At 38.0% G+C, this 19,560-nt stretch overlaps 2 protein-coding genes across 5 annotated transcripts in view; both read right to left on the bottom strand.

The window, feature by feature from the left end:
• The window catches only part of LOC129352891 (myelin regulatory factor-like protein), a 44,965-nt gene extending 43,372 nt beyond the window's left edge, over positions 1-1,593 (bottom strand). For all 3 annotated transcript variants that reach the window (XM_055022092.1, XM_055022096.1, XM_055022094.1), the window contains exons 1-2: positions 1,439-1,593; positions 1,187-1,266 (exon numbers count right to left, since the gene is read on the bottom strand). The gene's annotated coding sequence lies outside the window, so the exon portion shown is untranslated. The remainder of the gene's footprint in view (positions 1-1,186; positions 1,267-1,438) is intronic.
• A 196-nt stretch (positions 1,594-1,789) lies between these two features.
• The window catches only part of LOC129352864 (leucine-rich repeat-containing G-protein coupled receptor 5A-like), a 42,912-nt gene continuing 25,141 nt past the window's right edge, over positions 1,790-19,560 (bottom strand). For both annotated transcript variants that reach the window (XM_055022056.1, XM_055022057.1), the window contains 14 exons: positions 16,114-16,182; positions 15,924-15,995; positions 14,989-15,060; positions 14,019-14,087; positions 12,300-12,371; positions 12,093-12,158; positions 11,768-11,839; positions 10,374-10,445; positions 10,063-10,188; positions 9,845-9,981; positions 8,992-9,075; positions 7,757-8,000; positions 7,531-7,691; positions 1,790-6,671 (listed from right to left, as the gene is read on the bottom strand). In XM_055022056.1, the coding sequence (XP_054878031.1) occupies positions 5,977-6,671; positions 7,531-7,691; positions 7,757-8,000; positions 8,992-9,075; positions 9,845-9,981; positions 10,063-10,188; positions 10,374-10,445; positions 11,768-11,839; positions 12,093-12,158; positions 12,300-12,371; positions 14,019-14,087; positions 14,989-15,060; positions 15,924-15,995; positions 16,114-16,182 (2,011 nt within the window). In that variant the 3' untranslated portion in view covers positions 1,790-5,976. The remainder of the gene's footprint in view (positions 6,672-7,530; positions 7,692-7,756; positions 8,001-8,991; positions 9,076-9,844; positions 9,982-10,062; positions 10,189-10,373; positions 10,446-11,767; positions 11,840-12,092; positions 12,159-12,299; positions 12,372-14,018; positions 14,088-14,988; positions 15,061-15,923; positions 15,996-16,113; positions 16,183-19,560) is intronic.

The raw sequence follows: 19,560 nt of genomic DNA, 5'->3' as shown, positions 1-19,560 counted from the left end.
ATTGAGCTCAATTCAAACATACTTTATTTCATCAAATGTTGTTGATCTCCAATAGCAGTCAGTCTTGCAACGGCTCTTGAGGTCTCTGATTGAAGACTGTTGCTGTTTGCTGCCAACAGTTTAATTTAACATATCCTGAATTCACCATCAGTTGTTGGCAAGCACTGCTAATCCAGCTCATTAGCTTCCTCTTTAAATCTGTCAGGTAGAAAGTTTAGTCAGTCAGGCAGAAAGATGCTGGAGTAGGGGATACAACCCTTGCCCAGCAATTTTCTTTCTGCTGACAAAAATCCATGAAGCCTCTCTTTCTACTCATCTGGCAGAACTGGAAATAGTAAGTCCAGGGGTGTCACATCGACCTCTTGATCAAATTGATCAAGATCCTTAAAAGAACATTTAATATTTGGTAAGTTTCCAAACATTAAACTTCTCAGTGTTAAAAAAATCCACTTTTAAGTTTTATTTAGTGATTCATCCACATCAGTCAGTGAGTGTGACTGACAAGCTGCTGTGACTCATTCTAGCCAGATAAACGTTTATGTTAAGTCAGTTATTTATTCAGTCGTGGAGTCACTGTTCCACATCGGTACATCCCGAAATATGTGTAAAAACTCAAAAAGGTAGAGGATGACTGAGCCAATTTTATACTTCACCAGGGCCGATGATAAAGATTTAGTCATCAGTTGTTCTAAAAATGGCCGATAGCACCTTCAAAGAGGAGGAAACGTCAAGACTGCGATTATCGTGTTACAAGTGATTTACTGTAGAACATCAACCAGCAACTCCCAGGCCTTCAGACGCGTCACCAGAGTCATTAGAGGAAATGTTTGGTCAGCAGTATGTCCACACCTGTATTCGGTCTCAATGGTAACCATCTGTTTGAAGGGCTGATGAGTAATTGTAGTTTCCATGTTTTGTTTGACAATACCAGCATCCAGTCGGGTTTGGACAGCATAGCATTGAAGCATCATTAAAAATTTATATATTTAATCTCTTCTAATAGTAAAACTCGTATTATATCAATTTAGTATAAAGAATTAGATATTTTTGGAACTCATTGTAAGGATAAGACGATATAAAAGTTTGGAATTATAGCAATATCTAGTATTAATATTTACCCAATTCTATGCTACATCGCCATCTACTGGGCAAGCTGTATTTACCAATATTATGAATATTTTCCTACCTTTTCATCACCATGAAATAGTGACCACCAGGCCGACATTGCATCTCTGCTTCAGGCCTTGCTCACACATCACCGGCTATCTGGGAAAACGAATATATTTATGTTTTATGTATGTAAACCTCAGTTTAACATCACTAAAAACTTTAGAAAACGCAGTATAATAACGTATTTTCTCTTAACAGAACATATTTCTGGTCATATTAATGCGTCAATAAAACGCTGTAGTATAACGTAGCTAACATGCTAACTCACCGAATCGCTTTTCTTCGACACAATGAGCGCTGAGTTACATTGAAGAGGTTATTTTCCCCCTTAATACAGATATTTTAACTTTTTATTTTGAACATTACACCAATTTGTTCATAATATGTCTCTCACATAGAAGCCTGCAGCACCCGGACAACATATTTTTGCCATTTGCTGTGAACTCTGACGTTAATACGTCACACTACGGACGTATGAGGCATTCAGGGAGGCTCCGAATTTAGAGTGAAAAAGGATTTGGCGAAGTTAGTAAAGAAATCTACTTGCTTTACATAAAATGTAAACTTGTTTGCTAATGCTAATAGGGATAATGACAGACTCAGCTAAACATTTTGCAGCACTGCTGATTTATTTACGTCACAAACTGTAACGTCAAGCTAAACTTGACAAACTACACTCCAACAAACACTTGAAGTACTTTACAAAGATTTACAAGAAGAACATTTGGAGGGAAGAACCATTTTACGTTTCAGGAAACATTTAATTTGTTTACATTTTAAGTACTGATTACAGAAAAGTGCAGCAGCAAACTTTTAACACAGCACACATTCATAGTCATGCTTTTTGATTATTAATTTTTTCTATATTCATTTAATGGTTGCTGTGGTGACACATAAAAAGGGCGGGGCCTAGGCTTAAGCCCCGCCCTCTTATTTCAGCTGATTTGTTTTATTTTGAAAGCGTTAGATATTGAAAGTACAACACTGAAAACGTGTTTTTACCAGAAATCACCACTTCACATACAGAAGAACATATCAAGACAAATTCTTTTACCAAAGTTATTAAATGTTGTTACAATTAGACCAACTGTGGGGCAAATTTTGAGGAAGGCAGAAACCACAATCTAAAATAATTTCCATCTACTTGTGTATTTAAGTGTCTGTGTAATTAAAAAAATAAAATGGGACGATATCAAAGAAAAATCTGCCCATATAAGACTTTGGGTGAAATACACAGAAAAAGCTGATATATAAACTAAATGAACATGATAATGAAGGAGAACTGAGAGGAAATCCAATAAATACAAAGATAGGAATACTATAACTTGTTCAAACCCTGTAATTTATGCAATGTGTCAATAACAATATATCAAGTAGTCTTGCTGCAATCGGAAGGTCATTGTTTGATTCCCGGTCCCTCTGATCACATTTCTGTTATTCAACCATTACCTTGTGGTTACAAATAAATTGAGATTTTATGTGTTTTTTCTTGTTATAACTATTAATATTTGAGGCAGACTCATCTGAAGTGTTGCTGAATTTATCCATTTAAGTTTGTTTCAGATGAAATAACTTTATTTTCTAATTCCCACCTGAAAAATACAGCAAAAAGGTTATGAAAACATGATTGACCCAAAATAATAAAAATACCTTTGCTTTTCAAAATACCAGCAAATAAGTATGGAAATAATTTAACACTGGAAAAAATGCAGTTTGACAGTGAATTGATCCTTTTCATATATTTTAACAGCTCTACTGTTTGAATCTATATTTTAAAAATCCAGTTTTAATTACTTAGTCAAAATTAATTTTTAAATACCCAATCGTACGGAAAATTCACACAGCTGGATCATTTTAATACTACTTATCTAATCAAGGGAAAAGATTAAAACAAATCTTGTTTTGCAACATTTTATTCTTCAGTTAAATGAAAAGTGTGGAGAGTCTGAATTTCAGATAAAAAACCCCCCCAAAACCTTTTATTAAATATTAGCATTAAATTTACTCAAACAGCAAAAAATGTTTTTTATCATCCATTTTTGTCATTTGTCTTCAGACATGTCCTTAAATTGCCAGAACTATGGAGCACTTAACTGAAAATAAGTAATCATTTATTTTTGTTAAAGTTTAATATTTTATTTGATTATAGTTAAAGCAAAATTATGGTTATAAATCAAAGTTTCTATGTTAACCAAAGCAGGTTTCATTTCTTAAACTTCTCAGCCATTTTTTAAATATTAGTTTAAAATATACTGAAATACATAAAGTAGCTTTGATTTAAGACTCATCAGAGTTGATGTATTCAAAAGCAGATGACTGTAAAACGTCCATTAAATCACCACAAGAAGCAAAGATTAAAATTTTTCCTCTACAATATATATAACGTCAGACCATTTAAAAAAAGAAAATAAATAAATGAAGTAGAAAATGTTTCTCCTGCCCAAAGGTTTAGCAAGAGAGGTGAGAAAATCTGCAGGTATTTTAGGTCACATTTATGTGAAACAGTGTTCACAATCACCACTTCACATGACAAACATGAAAACGACGAGCGTTAAAAAAACAACTGTAATATACACACAACAAAAACCTTGAAAAAACAGAAATCTCACAGTCTACGTAAATGAAGATTGTCACAGTAGCGCCTATTTACAACACAAAAACAGATTATTTTTATACTCGTGACCTGAAAATGAGGCCAGAATGAGCTTAAAGACATAAACATTTCAGACTGAATGGACGGATGATTCTGCAGCTGGTTTTCTCCTCCGGGTTGACGAAACTCTCACGCGGGCTGCAGTTTTCACACTCGCTCGCAGAAACACGAGACGTTAGCACCAACATTTGGTGGCGCGTTGCTGCAAAACCATGTTTTAAAATGAAACCCTTCATGATGTCTGAAACAAACCGCCTGGTCAAAACAGAAAAAAATTGAAAAATGAGTTCAGGCTTCTCTTCTTCAGCTGCTACATTTGCTGGACTTTAGGTTTGATCTCACCTGACAACAGCTGGAAAAGCAGAGCAAAAATTTATGAAATCTGGTCCCCTAAAGTCATTTCTGGATGTGTTTTGGCCTCATTTACATGGGATTGCCACATAAAAACACCAAATAAATCAACAATAAAACCTAAAAAATGTATTTATATTCTCAGAAATCACGTCAATCAGCTACTTATGCTTCAAATTATCAGGATTTCCTGTATCGGGAGAAGAGTCACGCAAACCAGCTGTGTTAGTGATGACAGGGAATAAATGGGGGAAATACAATGCCGTATTAGAACCAGTGTAGAAAAAAAATTATTTATCCCAAAAAATTGGCATAAATATTGGCTTTTCAAAAAATTGAAAAGCCAATATTTGTGAGAAAAAAACCCTCAAATTTTTAGATTAATGTCAGAAAATTTCTGAGTTTAAAAAGTCAAAAATCTGTACAAAAAGTTTTTTGAGAAAAATTTTTTAAAAAAAATCTTGAAAAAAACTTTGTAGTTTTCTGAGTTTCAAATGTTGAAAATTTCTGAATTTTCAAATTCAGAAACTTTCCAAAATTTCTATATATTTTTTACTTTTGAAACTCAAAAAGAAAATCTCTGAGATTAACCAAGAAAATATTCTGCTTACATTTTTCAAGACAATTTCTGAAATTAAACTGAAAATTTCTTAATATTTTTGTGGAAATTTGCCCCATTTTTCCATCTCCGTCATAGAAATCTGTCTCACTGAAACATGCTGGATTTTCCACCAAAGGCTGAAGTTCCTTTACTTTCATGCCCTGAAACCTAAAGGATGATCTGTTCTGCTTTTTGCAACAGGTTCTTTCTATGGCCTATACAAATCATGTTCATTATATTTTATATTTAGATAATCAGATTTCAGCCGTTTTACGTCTTGTCACTTTAAGTCCAAATAAGCTGCTGCTGGCCACGCCCCCAACTCACTGTTTACACTCACTCGTAAAATAGCTGCAAACAGATGCACAACTATTCAAGCGTACATCTTTAAAAAGCAGAAGTGGAGCCTCCTGCACAACCAACAAAAATGCAGCAATTAGTTTCCGGATGGTAAGTGAACAACAAAACTCTTGTCTTTTCCAGCAGCCATTGTACAGCGCATACAGAGTAAAACCAGCTGACCTGGGTTGCTAGGTAACAGGTGGAATTCCACTAGTTGCTAGGTGATGGCATAGTGCAAGTATAATGTGATTTAATATATGGGAGGTTTTTGAAATGGCTCATTTTCCTCACATCAAAAACATGAACTTACTGTTATTTTAAGTGCTTTATCTGCTTTTAGAAGCAGTTCAAACCCAAATTGAAGTGTAAATGGGAATTTTGAACAACAGCTTCCTGTTAAAATGAGGCAGATTTTGAAGGTTCCGTTAGAACAGGACAGAGGGAAGAAGGAGAAGTGACCCCTTGTACTTTTCTGCAAATAGCCATGCTTATCAGGCCAAACCATATAGTGCGATACCATATCACTGGTCAATCTATCTGCCAAATTCCTATATTTTCTTTTGTGTTGTATTTATATTTTATTTATATTCTTATTCCTTGCTTATTTTTTGCTTAATTTAGGGTTTCGGCTACACATTTAGTGTGTACCTTTGTATTTAACTTGTATTTGTTGTATTCTTTTGTATTTTGGGCACTGGGTGCCACTTTTCTGGTAACTTCAATTTCCTGAGGGAGTCTTCCCCAGTAATCAATAAAGTACGAGTCTAAGTCTAAGAATGAAGCAGAACCTTTGGGATCAATCTTCAAGCTTTTGTCAGGTCAGACCAACAAACGCTACACGTGTGAGTTTCATGTCCGTTTAGCGACGTTGGGCGGCCGACAGCGACGGTTGCGTCTTGCTCCTCTGCTCCTCCTCTTTCTTCACACCTTCCACAACCACCAGCGCTTGAGTCGAGTCACATGACTGTTTCTCCGCGTCTTCGTCATACGTTGAATCCAGCGGCCGTCCTCCAGTCATGCCTCTTCTCTGTAACTTTGACGCCACTGTGCCCCTGCGGGCGCCAGCCGCCAGCGCCGCCAGCTCTCCCCTGGCGAGCGGATTGAAGAGGAGATAGAGAAGCGGGTTTACGCAAGCCGGAAGCGGCGTCACGAGCAGCAGGACTCCCTTCGCGGCCTCCGGCCCAGTGGCAGGGAGCCGCAGGAGGGAGGAGAAGGACAGGAAGGCGACGGGGAGGTAGAGCAGGCAGTCGGAGAAGAGCAACCAGGCGACGTGACGAGTCAACGCCGCGTCGTCGTCGGAGTTTGGCGGAGCTTTGCTGGCGCGGCAGTAGAGGCGAGTGTAGGCGAGCGTCATGACGAGGAAACAGAGCGAGTCAAAGAGCACCAGGGAGACCACGAAGGCCAGGGAAGAGGAAGATGAGGACGACGAAGGCAGCGGCAAACAGAAGGAGGAGCTGCTGTGACCGGCCATCAGCGGAGGCAGAGTGACGACGAAGCCGAGCAGGAAGCAGAGGAAGATCGACAAACGGATGAAGAGCGGCGACGAAGAACGACCTGCAGGAACAGAAGGTAAAACATGGATGAGTTTTAAAACATGAAATAAGATATCAAATAATTCAAACCTCACAATTCAATGCATTTGAAACGTCATGCTACATATCTTCAAATTTGTGTTTGATCTCTCTAAAGCATTAGTTCTGCTAATGCTAATGCTAATATTATGGTCAACCAAGTCCATACCCACCATGTTAAAAACTAAACATGTTACAACATAATATTTCTACAACTATTAATTAGGGCCATTGAACACAGAAAAAAGGAGTAAATTTCCACCAAAAACTCAAAGTTTTGGAAAAACCAGGGAGGTTTCCAAGCTCCAAAGCAACTCCAACGTTTTGCAATTAATCAATTAATCAAACATTTTCCAATTTTTTTTTACATTAATCTCAAAATGTGAATTTTTCTTGCAAATTTTTGACTTTTTAAATAGAAATTTCTAAGTTTTTTTTCCAAGGTTTTCCAATATTAATCTAAAAATGTAAAAAAATAATGTTTTCTCTACAATGGTTCTTATTGGTAGTTTTACAATAAATGTGTTATTTCACGCCTCCCTCATGGAATCAGATTTGAAGTTGTTGAGTTTTTCTAACTTTGTTTCTGATTTTGCCGAATTTATCACTTCTATTATTGGTCAGAAAACATGGAGGACATCAATATATCTTTCAAAATGTCTCCTGTTCTGCAGCAATGCATTCTGGGTGCAGAATAAACATTGGATAATAAAAACTTCATGCCAGGCGTCAAACCGTATTCAACTGTAAGTTGATAAAACCGCCATGTGAATTAGGATTGGTGACAGAATATTGGTTCTAAAGTTACATGGTGACAAAATGTTTGCTGATGTTTCTCTCACCGCTGCTCCTGTCGGTTTTGCTGCTCTGCGTTGCACCTGCAGCAGACAGACATCGCTCCAGAGCCGCGACGGTCAGCAGGAAGAGTGCGGTCTGAGACGCAAACACACACAGGAAGCCGCTGAGGCGACACAGGAAGCTGCTCTCCCACTTCACCCCGAACCTGCAACAGAACAGACATTAAAACCAAGGAGGAGGAAGTTAGTCAGATAATAACCGTGTTCAAACCTCCAGAAGCTGCCAAACGTCCAGGCGTCCACCGCCGCCAGCCAGCCGCTCCACACTCCCATCAGGCCGTTCACCAGAGCCAGCAGGCCAATCAGGAGCTTGGGGGGCGTGACGACGCTGGCTGGAGAGAAGAAGACCAACAGGACGACGAGACCGTTGCTGACCAATGAGATCGCAGCGATGAGCCAGACGCCGCCTCGGATCATCCAGCTGCCGAGAAGGCGGAGACACGGCTGGAACGGACCTGAGAGCGATCCAAAGATTAGCTCATTTACAGCTGCTGTAACAGTTTTTATATTTTAGTTTAAACTGATGGAGGATGATATTCCCCAACCAATCAGAGCCAGGAGGCAGGTCTTAGCGTTGTCAATCACCAATGGGCTCTGCTACATTGCAGTTAGCATAGCCTGTTGTCAATGCTAAGGCTAGTTAGCCTAGCTTCTGTTGACTGCAGTCAAAAAGATTTTCTGTAATGGTAATCTATTTCTCTGCCATTAGTACAGTTAGCAGCGAGTACATGTGGATGATTGACAGCGCTAAGCCCCTCCTCGTGGTTATGGTTGTATTTAGTGCATCTCTTTAGAAAACTATAGCAGCTCATCTGCATAATATTAAACTATAACCTGATGCTAAATATGTAAAAACATTTTTTATAGAAGTTACAGAGTCCAGCTTTAATCACAGTTTACACCAAATTATAAACTGACTTTCTTTGTGCAGTTTGTTATCAACTCACATTTCTGTTTTCCCAGCCAGCCTTGAACACATCACCTGCTCTCTCCCTGATGGGCTGACTGACTCCACTGCTAATAAAACTAGTGACTGTGGCTTTAGTTTGTTGTTGGACCCCAGGACTCTGGATTTAAGGCTCTAGGAGTTTGGATCAGTTTTCTGCCCTGCTGGCCCAAAATATAAACCTTTGTGGTTATATTTGCCTAACATTTCCTCATTTGGACACAAGTTGGACTCAATCTTCTCATCTCCGTCCTGCATCATAGAACCCCGGCTGGTAGACGAAAAATTATGAGTTTTATTTTTGCACAATTTCAGTTTTTGCAACATCTCTCTATTCAAAACTTCCAATTTAAGGTTCTTTAAAGTTCCCACTCATGACAAGGTCCGACTGGTCGTACAAAATCAGCCAATGGACAAATAGTATGCAAATCAAATGTATATAGTGTTTTTGTAACTTGAAACAAGTCGAAAAAAGTGAACATAAAGAGACATTTTGCTACCTGGAGCCGGGCTGCAGTGAACAGAGTGTTCAGGTTTGGGTTCGTCTTCAAACTCCATCAGAAAATCGTCCCAGTCCTGATCCACTGCACACAAACACACGGGAAGAAAACTGCTGTTTGGAAAATAAATAAATTACCTATTAAATGTGTTTACCTATTAAATGTGTTTTTGTGCTGGATAATTCTATTAAAATCACATTTCCAGAAAACAATCAAATGTTCGAGGGCCACTTTTATTGAGAGCCTTTGTACTCAAATATATTAAATGTGTCATATTTTCTTCAGGACGTATAAATTAAATTGATCTGTTTTGTTTTATTTTGATCTTTTTTTTTTTTTTTCCATTTCAGCTTCATAGTCACAGTTAGGAGGGCGAGTTAGGTCCACTGTAGTCAGAAAAATATATAATTTCAGGCAATAAATAAAAACAGAAAGACATTTCTAGAAAATATGGAAAGTTCTGAGTTTCAAAAGTCAAAAAATTTTGTTCAAAATTTGTCAAAAATTTTTTGGGACTTTTGAAACTCAAAACATTTTAGTATTTTCCTAGAAAGTTTCTGAGCTTAGGTTCAAAAAGCAAATTTGTAACTTTTGAAGCTCAGAAGTTTTGGGGATTTTTCTACAAAAAATTTGCAATTTATCTGATAAATTTTCCAGAAAAAAATGCGGAAAGTTTTGAGTTTCAAACGTTATAAATTTACAAATTTTTTTCCATCTACATCTGCCTTGATGCGGCGTCGTCCTCAGTTGTGTCTGTTTTGTTTCTTTATATTTTCACGTTTCTGTCTCCCCTCTGATGTTTTCTTTGTGTTCTTTGCATCAGGAAGTCTGAGGTGCATTTTGTGGCGTTTACCGTGACCGGAAAGGAAAGGAGCGTCTCTCGCTGTAGAGTCTGCCGCCTCTTCTCTTTCCCAGGATAATCCTCCTTCTCCTCTTGCCTCACAGGAGATGAAGGCGCAGCACTGGAAGGCGAAGGGAAGCTCCATCACCCTGAGGAAACACTTACAATTCTTAGTATTCATTCCTAGAAATTGCAGAGTAGGCAGAAAAAACAGACTCTAAGGACCCCACCTGACTCGTGGCAGGTCTTCTCGGGGTATTAACTCCATCAGCTGATCGTTTCCCACCAGCCGAATGTGAGTTAAACTCTGCAGACCAGTGAGAGGCAGAGAGGACAGCTGATTGGACGACAGGTCACTGCAGAAACAGAAAATGATCCAGTTGTTCACGCTAAAGTATTTACATAATCAGTAATCTGATTTTACTGCTTAATACTTTTAACAAGGGCAGTTAAACCTCCTGAAAGGGAATGAGGCAAAATCCTCTGATTTAAATGCATCATAGGGTTTGTAAAGAGTCTCTGGTGTTGCAGAAAAACTCACAGTTTGGAGAGAGACGTTAGAGCAAAGAATGAGTTTGGCTTCACAGATGACAACCGATTCCAGGATAAATCTCTACAAAAGAAAAGGAATAAAATATCAGCATCAATATCGCACAAAGCTAACTGAATGAGGATTTATGTTTGGAGAACAGTTCAAACTCTTTCAGCTTTCTCCTAGTTTCTTTAAAATGTGATTTAAAATGTTCTTAAGCAGGATCTCCATTCAGGCTGCATGGAGTGAGCAGCACAGCATCCACACGTCCTTCCTCTGTCCCAGGGTTGCATCATACAACTTCCCCCAGGTTGGGCTAACATCTCCATCTCTTGCATCACCAGCATCATTTTTGCCTCTCGTCCCTGATGGTATCCTGTACAGTTGACACGTTATCGTCAGAACTGTCTTCAATATATATTTACTCCATTATCTTCAGAGTCTGTTTCTCACATCTCCATCAGACCAGCCTTCATAATCAACCACTGCCCTCAGACAGAGCCTCCCTTCCTACAGTCCACTTCAGGAGTCCCTTGTGCGACTCCTGTAGACTTCCTCAAGTCTTCAAGGTGTCCGTCACTGTCTGAGTCTTCAGAGTGCTGGTCACTCCTTCAGTCCTCTTGAGCTGTGGCCAACCCCAAAGTTTTCAGAGCCCCAGTCGTTATGCAAGTTTTCTAAATGCTGGTCACTCTCTTGAGTCCTCAGAGCCCCAGACATCCTTCAAGTCTTCAAGGTGTTTGAGTCACTCCTTGAATTTTCAAAGTGCTGGTCGCTGCCCGGGTGACTGGCACCTAAACACTGCTGGAGTCGTCAGACTCAAGGCCACTCCTTCAGTTTTTCCTCTGTGACTCTCCTGAGTGTTGGTCACCTGTTTCTAGCCTTTAAAGCCTCGGTCTCTCCTTGCCTCTCATCAGCCCTTCCATCCCTGGTACGCCCAACCTGACTCAGTCTGCAACCACCACACCGTTTGTCCCTTTTTGGCAGAATGATCTGAGGATGACCCTCCAGCCTCTTCATCAGCTTGTTTTTGGTTTGTTTCATTCAGTACATTTAACATGTCATTTGAAATGTTTTACAGGCTGCAGAAATCTGCTTCATATTTCCTCCCCTCGGTTAACTGCTGATGTTTTATTGTCAGAGTATTTTGTCAATTTGAAATTTTTACATTCTATTATTTTTGTGCTTTTTTGCATTGCTTTTCCTGAGCTGGAATTCATTTAAGATGGACGGAGCAGCAGCAGTGGTGGTTCCTCTCCTCCCTCACTGACTTCATGACAGCTGCTCCAACGACAAGCGGACCACCTTGATCAGCGCTTCCATTTGGAAGTACTTAGAGAGGTCTAAGTTGGGTTCATGGGTCAGGATCTGAAGACTAATTAAATCTTCACAGTGTGTGTTCTTACAGTGAGCGAAGTGTCATCAGGCCGGTGAAGGTGTTCTCTCTCAGCTCCTCGATCTCGTTATGGTGGAGATCACTGCAACACAAAGACCAGCCACACTGTTTCCATTGCATCACTTTAAATTTTCCTGGCTTCTGATTGGTCTTAAACAAACAACACTTCTGCTAATTGCTCCCATGATGCACAGCTGGATGTGTTTTACTGGTTGCTTAGGTAACCAGAGACTTGATAAATGTGCTTTACAGGCCCAGAGGTTGACAAAAGTCATTCCTTGCCCAGATAAGAGAGATAAAATCCTTCATTAAAAGAAAATGAAGATAAACCTCACATCTTCTGGATGCTTTCACAGCCAGTGAAGCTTGGAAGAGTCTGGATCTTGTTATACGAGAGGTCGCTGCAGACACAAACACAGTTTTTGCTTCAGCGGCCATCAGGGACGTCCAACGGTCCTTAAACGCAGCACCTTGCTGCACATTAAGGTGTTGTGTTGGGACTATAAAGGACTGGTTGGGAAGGAGATGATGAGAAGACTCACAGCAGCTGAAGGTTTGGAAGCTGCTCACACATCGAACTGGGAAGAGACGTGATACGAGCTCCAGTGATGGTCCTGAAAGCCCAAAAGGAAATGTGTTTGAGAGAGCAGGAGCTGCAGCTTCACAGTTCTGTTCCTGAATACTCTAAACCAGCATTTTAAACCTAAAAACACAATTTATAAATCAAACATGCTGCAGTTCAAGACCCCACCTGGACGACTTATTGACCAGCAGCTGTTCACACAAACTGGACTGCAGCTCTTCCAACTAAAAACGTGTTTTTATGATTTTTCATTGGACTTTGGCTGCTTTTTCACTTCATCTCAGTCCTATCCTCAACGAGTCATGTCAAAGTCTTGCAATCATGAAACTATTAACTTCAGAATTACGAAGCTCAGCATGTTGGAGTATCTCTGTTACTTTGCATCTGATTTTGTTCAGATTTTTTGGTTGAGGTGCTTTTTTGAACAATTATCTCCTCTTGTTTCAGAGGCTGTGCAGCTGGAAGGGTTTTTGTGTTTACCTTTTAGTTCGGACAGTTGTTATGAAGTGTAACAACCTGATTAGCGTCTGAAAAAGTCAAACAGAAGCTGAACTTTGACCCCAAATCCCAGAGGAGTTTACAGTGGGGCTTCATGGATGCAGAGCAGGACGGTTCAATCCAGGTTTTCCTTCCATTTTAAAAAGCAAACATCACACCCCCGACTCTAACATCTCCACTTTGTAACCAAACAGCCAGACGGATATTTAAAAAGGAGTGGCAAAAGCAACTGAGGTGGATTAGCAGAGTTTGCCAACAACTGATGCCATCATCTCTGCTGCCCAGATATTCAGCAACAGTTTTCAGTCAAAGGCTTCGACAGATTGGTTGAAACACTGACTGCTACCAGAAACCACAGAATCAACATCCAAAGCGATTCTTTACTTGGACGACACGAGTTATGACAAAATTAAGTTTTTCTTTGGGATAAAATAAGTACTTTTGAAAACACCAAATGTTGGTGACATCAAAATACAGTAAAAATTTAGATAACATTTTAAAAATCTTAATTTATGTTGGAGAATCAAATTGAAATTCAGGAACCGTGTTTTTTAACGAGTATTTTTACAAATACTTTTGTCTGAAAACACTAAGAAAACATTTTGAGTTTTTACCACTAATGATTTTCAGCCCACTCTGCTCTGCAGAAATGTTTTAATTCAGCCACATTTAAAGGTTTTCCGTAATGACTAATAAAATATATTTTCATTTTGTTCTATTTATTCGATTTATTCAAAACTTTTTACTTAATTAGAAAAATAAAAAGAAATCTGTGATTAGACAAAATGAGTTATAACAACATTCTGGGATCATTTAATGGAACCGGGTCAGACTGCAGGTCATTTTAACGGCAGACAGTGGAAAACATGGGATGGTTTGTTTGGTTGCAGTTTGCATTTCCACCTACTGGTTACAGCTGAACACATACCATCTTCAGAAATGAGTTTAGATGGAAAAATACAAGAAAATAAACTCTGCAAACGTGTTTATTATCACTTGGAAATTTGGCTTCGCAACGGGAGGACAAAAGGGCTTTTTAATTTCAGGCTGAGCTGCAGAAATAATAAAGCTCCAGTCTGCCAGATAGGATAATAACTGCAGTTTTTAATAACAACAGTTTGATTTGGGGTTAGCAAACAGATATGAAACATTCCTCTGTGAGGGTGTGTGCGCGTCTTACAGGCTCTCCAGACCCTTGGTTCCCGACAGATCTGGAAACTCTGCGAGTTCTGCTGCACCGTTCAGAGATCTGAGAGAAAACCAGGCAGAGTTCCAGCTGAGAGAAACGGATTTAAGTTCAGGAAACAGAAAATGTTCTGGCCGCTGTTCAGTTTGAGCGTTACATTCTTTGTGTAATTAGGACCTGATTTAATGAGACTCAAGCTAAATACTAAGTAAGCTGACCTTTACTTTTAATCTGTGAATGAAAGGAAAATGAAGTTTGATGGGATCCTCTGGCAGTGTAAAGAGAAATTCAACCTAGACTTTAAAAAAATATTGATGACTAGAAGAAGAAAACTGATCACAAAACTATTATCAACCTGGTTTCCAATTTTATGGCCAGTAGGGGGCAGAGTTGATTAGTAACAAATTACATTCATTCAATTACATTTACTGAAACTACTTTTAGAAAAAAATACTTTCATAAATATATTTACTACACTGTACTTTTACATGATTAATGTCATTATGAAATATTTCTATTCTTGAGTAAAATTTCTGGATTTGAATGAAAAACAAACCAAAAATTCACCAGACGCAGACCTGCAGCTTTTGTTAAAGTTTCATAAGTTTTTTATTTTCACATTTATTTATTGCAGTCACTGCGCTAATATTGAGCTAATCCAGCAGAATTTGGACAAACAGCTTAGATAATTTTCACATTTATTTATTGTTTCTGGAGGACAGATCAATGAACCGAGTCTCACCAGACTTTAAGCTGCTCCAGTCACACCTGAAAGGTTTAGCTCTTTGTTTTGGTCACTGATGAGGCTAACTACAGTTAGCAACACACTTGCACAATGACACTCCTCTGCAAATGCGTTCCCTGAAAATGTGGACTGCTATGCGTGACTTATTTGGTTTATTTTTAAAAGCAAATTCAATCTTGAAGTTTTGAACTGATTCGTGTAAGTGTGTGTTTTCCTCACAGCGTCCGAAGCTCTGGAAGGTTCTGGAAGGCCGAACGTCCCACAGACTGGATTGGATTGTCATAAAACAATCTGTCAAATGAAAATAAACAACTGTTACGTCTATTGTAGATGAAAAAAGGAGTAAATTTTTCCCAAAAATTCTGAAATGTTGAGATCAAGCTCAGACAAAAAATAGAATTCTGAATTCAAAAGTCGAATATTAGTCTAAAAAACGTCGTAGAAAAAAAAACAAGAAAAAATAACTTGAAATAAGCTGTTGGCATGTTGTCATTGACTGACTGCTTTTTGCTGAACTGTTCAGATAAAATTGAGGGATCGGACCTGAGATTAAATGCATATAATGAAATTTTAACCCAACACAAACAACCAAACTAAAAGCTGATCTCATAACTTAAAAACTGATCCTGGGATAAATGTTGGCAAAGAGTTTCAAAAGCCAAAATTTTGAATGAAAAAGCTCAGAAATGTTGAAAATATATCTCAGAATTTTTTTGGAAAAAAAAAAAAAGGAAAGTTCTGAGTTTTAAAAGTTGAATATGTGTGAGAGAAAAAAAAACCTCACAAATTTTGAGATTAATCCCCAAAAAAATTTTCGAGAAAAATCTCAGACATTTCTGGTAAATTTCAGACTTTCAAAACTCACATTTTCTGAGAATAATCTTAAAAATTATTTTTGACATTTTTTGGATCTCAGAAATGTAAAAGTTTTTTCTATAAAATTTCTGAGCTAAATCTAAAAATTCATGATGTTTTTGGCAGAAGATTACTAAATACGAAAACAGGGTTTTTAGTGCAATTTCTTAATAAATTCAGTCATAATAGAAAAATTAGGGAGGCCTCAATATGAATTTGGGCTGATATCAATATCCATTATCAATATAAACCTGTGACTAATAGGAATGTTAAGAGTTTTCTGGCTCGTTGGTACCTACAAGGAGATGAGAGACGGGTTCCCGGTGAAGGCGTGTTCTGGGATGGACTGGATGTTGTTGCTGTGAAAACCTCTGAAAACAGAGACAAGAGAAATCATATTCATTCTTTCTTTCCTGAATACAGTCATGATTTTTTTAGAAAATTGAACTTTTGCACACAGTGTTTTCTAGCCAGAATGTTCAGTCTTACAGCTCTTTGAGGTGGCTGAGTGAGCGGATGGCCGTAGGAAACTCAACCAGGCTGTTGTAGTTTAAATCCCTGAAAACAGATAAAAAATATTTATAAGACAATTATTTCTGCTGTTGGGACACTCGCTTAATTTTGTTTTCAAATGTTCTGGAAAGCATCTCAATGCTAACAAGCAGCAGCAACACAGAAGCTAACGTTAGCGTCACACAACCACATTATAAAGGCTGGAGGAGCATTTTGCACCAATCTGACGGTTTAATGACTTTAATAACAGATTAAAAACAATACATTTGTTGTTGAGCTCATATCTTTATTAAAAAATGTAGTGGCAAAAAATGTTTTTGACTTGAAAATGTTGCTTATTTGGTTGATACATGGTTTTCAAATAAAATGTGCTTTATTTTATTTAATACGATGGTATATTAAAGCCATTGTAGACAGCAAAAGTGGTGAATTTCGGCTCAAAAAAAATCTTGTTATTGTCTCCTTTAAAAACAAGGAGATTTCTGAGTTTGAAAAGCCAAAAGGTTGCTAGAAAAAAAATCAAACAGATTAAGCTCAGAATTTTCTAGAAAAAAAAACACTGAAATTTGAGTTTGAACAGTGAAAAACATTTTTTTTAAAAACCTCAGAAATTCAGACTAATTTTAAAAAATTCAAGAAAATACATGACAATTTCTGATTTTTGGAAAGTGAAAATTTTGAACTTTTGAAACTTGGTAATTTTCATGTTCTTTTCTGAAAATTTAAGAAATTAATCTCAATTTCAGATTTTTTCTAGCAGGTGTACTGCCTACAATGACCCCAACACCCTGCCGTAAGTCATAAATCCTGCAAACATTTTATGCCTTACTTTATCAACAAATGAAAGAAAAAAGGAATAATTTCAGCTACGTCTTTTTTTATAGCCTATTATTAACAGAACCAATAATGTTACATCTATAGTGAAAAACTCAGGATCTGGCAACACCTCAGATAATTTCCACCACCTGTTCTAAATTTAGACGGGTCATCTTTATGCAGTAAAAGCCCAAATCTTTTGGAGGCCATGTTTTCATGTTCTGAACATACCTGAGCAACAATAATATGACATTTCTGTCATCTTTGAGTGGGTTGGGAATTGTGTAACAACTCGGTGTTGGGTTCCTGGTACTCTGGCCTTGTAAATTTCTGTTAGACTATGTTTGTGTTCTGCTACAACAAGAGTCCGATTCTCCTGGGAGAGACAATAAAGGCCAATCTTATCTCATCTTATCATTATCTTGTTTTATTGTCTCTTTATTATCTACTACATGCTGGGCCTACCAAATCTCCAACAGTCGTAAGTTATTGACCTCTAAAACAACAAAAGGCTGAATTGTGAATTGAAACTTATTGTACCTTTATAATAGAGGTAAATTAGGACAGTATGTACCACGTCAAGCTATTAGAGAAAATCAGGAACAGTTTCTTCAACATTTCCCTTTGAGTCAACACTGAAAATTCAACATCTTGACTGATTTTATGAGAAACTTCTAGACAACATCAACTTGTAACCAATGTAGATTGGAAATAGTGTGTATGTGAATGATGGAGTGAAAACACAACCACTTAAAATGCCAGATTTCCATCGGAAATCCTTCAAAATATTCATAATAAAACGAGAATTTTACATATGTACAGGAACTGTCAGCTTTACACTTGAAATAAAAGACCTGGTGTTGAATGGAGTTAGCATGTCAAACCAAAAATGGAAAATATCTATTAAATTGATACCTATATAATCATTTCTGCCCTGCAGATTGTGTTTCTAGCTGAGATTGTCGGCTTTACCGAAGTCTAGAAAGAAACTTCATCTCTAAGGCTGCTTTCACACCTGATTGTCCCTTAGATTTAGTTCGAATTGGAATCAAAATGGCAACGTTTTCAGCTGCTGTGGTTCTCTTTCTCACTGCTCTGACGTAAGACAAACATTTTGAAAAACCTGTTCCCCTCCTAACCTGTGGGGGCGCTACATCAAGAACCACTAAAGGAAACGACATAAAGACACTGAGCACAACTTCAGATTTTTACGACTACACTTGTAGGCTGAAAAACAAAAGTAGTAAATTCAAATTGAAAAACTCAGAATTTTTTAGATTATTCTCAGAAATTTTCTAGAAAAATTCCAGAAATCCAAATTGCAAAACTTTGCGAGAAAAGAAAAAAACTCAACTTTACAAACTTCTGCCTTGGTTTGGTTGAAGTTTGAATGTGAATGGCAAGCAGACCAGAGACCGCTCCAGAAGCCACAAGTGGACTACAGTGCAGGGCATTCTGGGTAAACACAACCAGTAGAAACCCGTTAGCCTAGCGCTAGTGGGAGAAATTACTCGTGATCTTTGGACAAAAGAGAAATCTGACTCCGCTCCATTTGTTTCCATTTCGTGAAGAAGGAAGTTGCACTCAGTGTCTTCTGCAGAGGTTTTCAAGTCATTTCATTCAGTCATTCTTGGTGCAGCGCCCCCACAGGCGAGGAGGGGTACAGGTTTTTCATAGGGTTTGGTTGGTTTGACATCATGAAAGAGCTGGAAATGAAATAAAAGCTGAAATTTGGTCCAAAACCAACCCGAATCACTGGACTACCAGATCGGAAAACAGCCTAAATGTTGTGATAGAAACTTTGTTGTGCGAACAAAAGCTCTACTTAAATTATCATTATCTGTAAACTTCATCTTTACGTTGTTATAAGAGCTTCACCATCATGTTTTCCTGCAATGTGGGTTTTGCATTTATTCAGAAACTGAGACAAGAATCTTCATCTTCTTCTATCAGTGAAACATTAAAAATGAAAAAAGCCTTTTTGTGTTGTCTGTTAGTTAAGGTAAGAACAAACTCTGCATTGAGAAAAACAGATGACTGTTGCCTCAAATATGAAATGACCATCTTTACGATGCATTTGGGTGGAGATTTTAGGCTTGGAAAAAAGCTCATGTGAACGTTTTGTTTTTCCAGCTTCATGTTTTGCTTTAATCTTTTTTGTTTTGTCTTTTAACTTTATTAAAGAAACATTTAACTGTCCCTCCTTCCTCTTCTCTTTCATCACCAGTAGAGACTAGAGCATTCCTCGAGTCCACATGTGGCTTCAATTAGGTCCTCTCATCCATCTCTGGGATGCAGGTGGCTGCTCCACAGACACACACAGCTACTCACAAGCTCCCACATTGTGAAAATACCATTAAATTGAAATTGTTTCAATCTGGTTCTGAGCATGAGAGTCCATGTGTGTGTTCAGAGGATCACTGCTAACAACAATAGTTGAGCTGCGTTCTTTCCAGAGATCTTTTTATGGAGTTTGGAAGGTTGTGATTGTTGACGATTTAGAGATCCACAAACCGTTTGAAGGTTTTCATCACGTTTTATAGTGACCGGATAAATTTTAACGAAAACTGAATCAAGCGCAGGTGGAGCAGCAATGTGTTTATCGCC

Source organism: Poeciliopsis prolifica, unplaced genomic scaffold (genome assembly GCF_027474105.1).
Source record: "Poeciliopsis prolifica strain line A6 unplaced genomic scaffold, Auburn_PproV2 SCAFFOLD081, whole genome shotgun sequence".
Lineage (NCBI taxonomy): Eukaryota > Metazoa > Chordata > Actinopteri > Cyprinodontiformes > Poeciliidae > Poeciliopsis > Poeciliopsis prolifica.
This window is presented reverse-complemented; position numbering and strand designations above follow the sequence as displayed.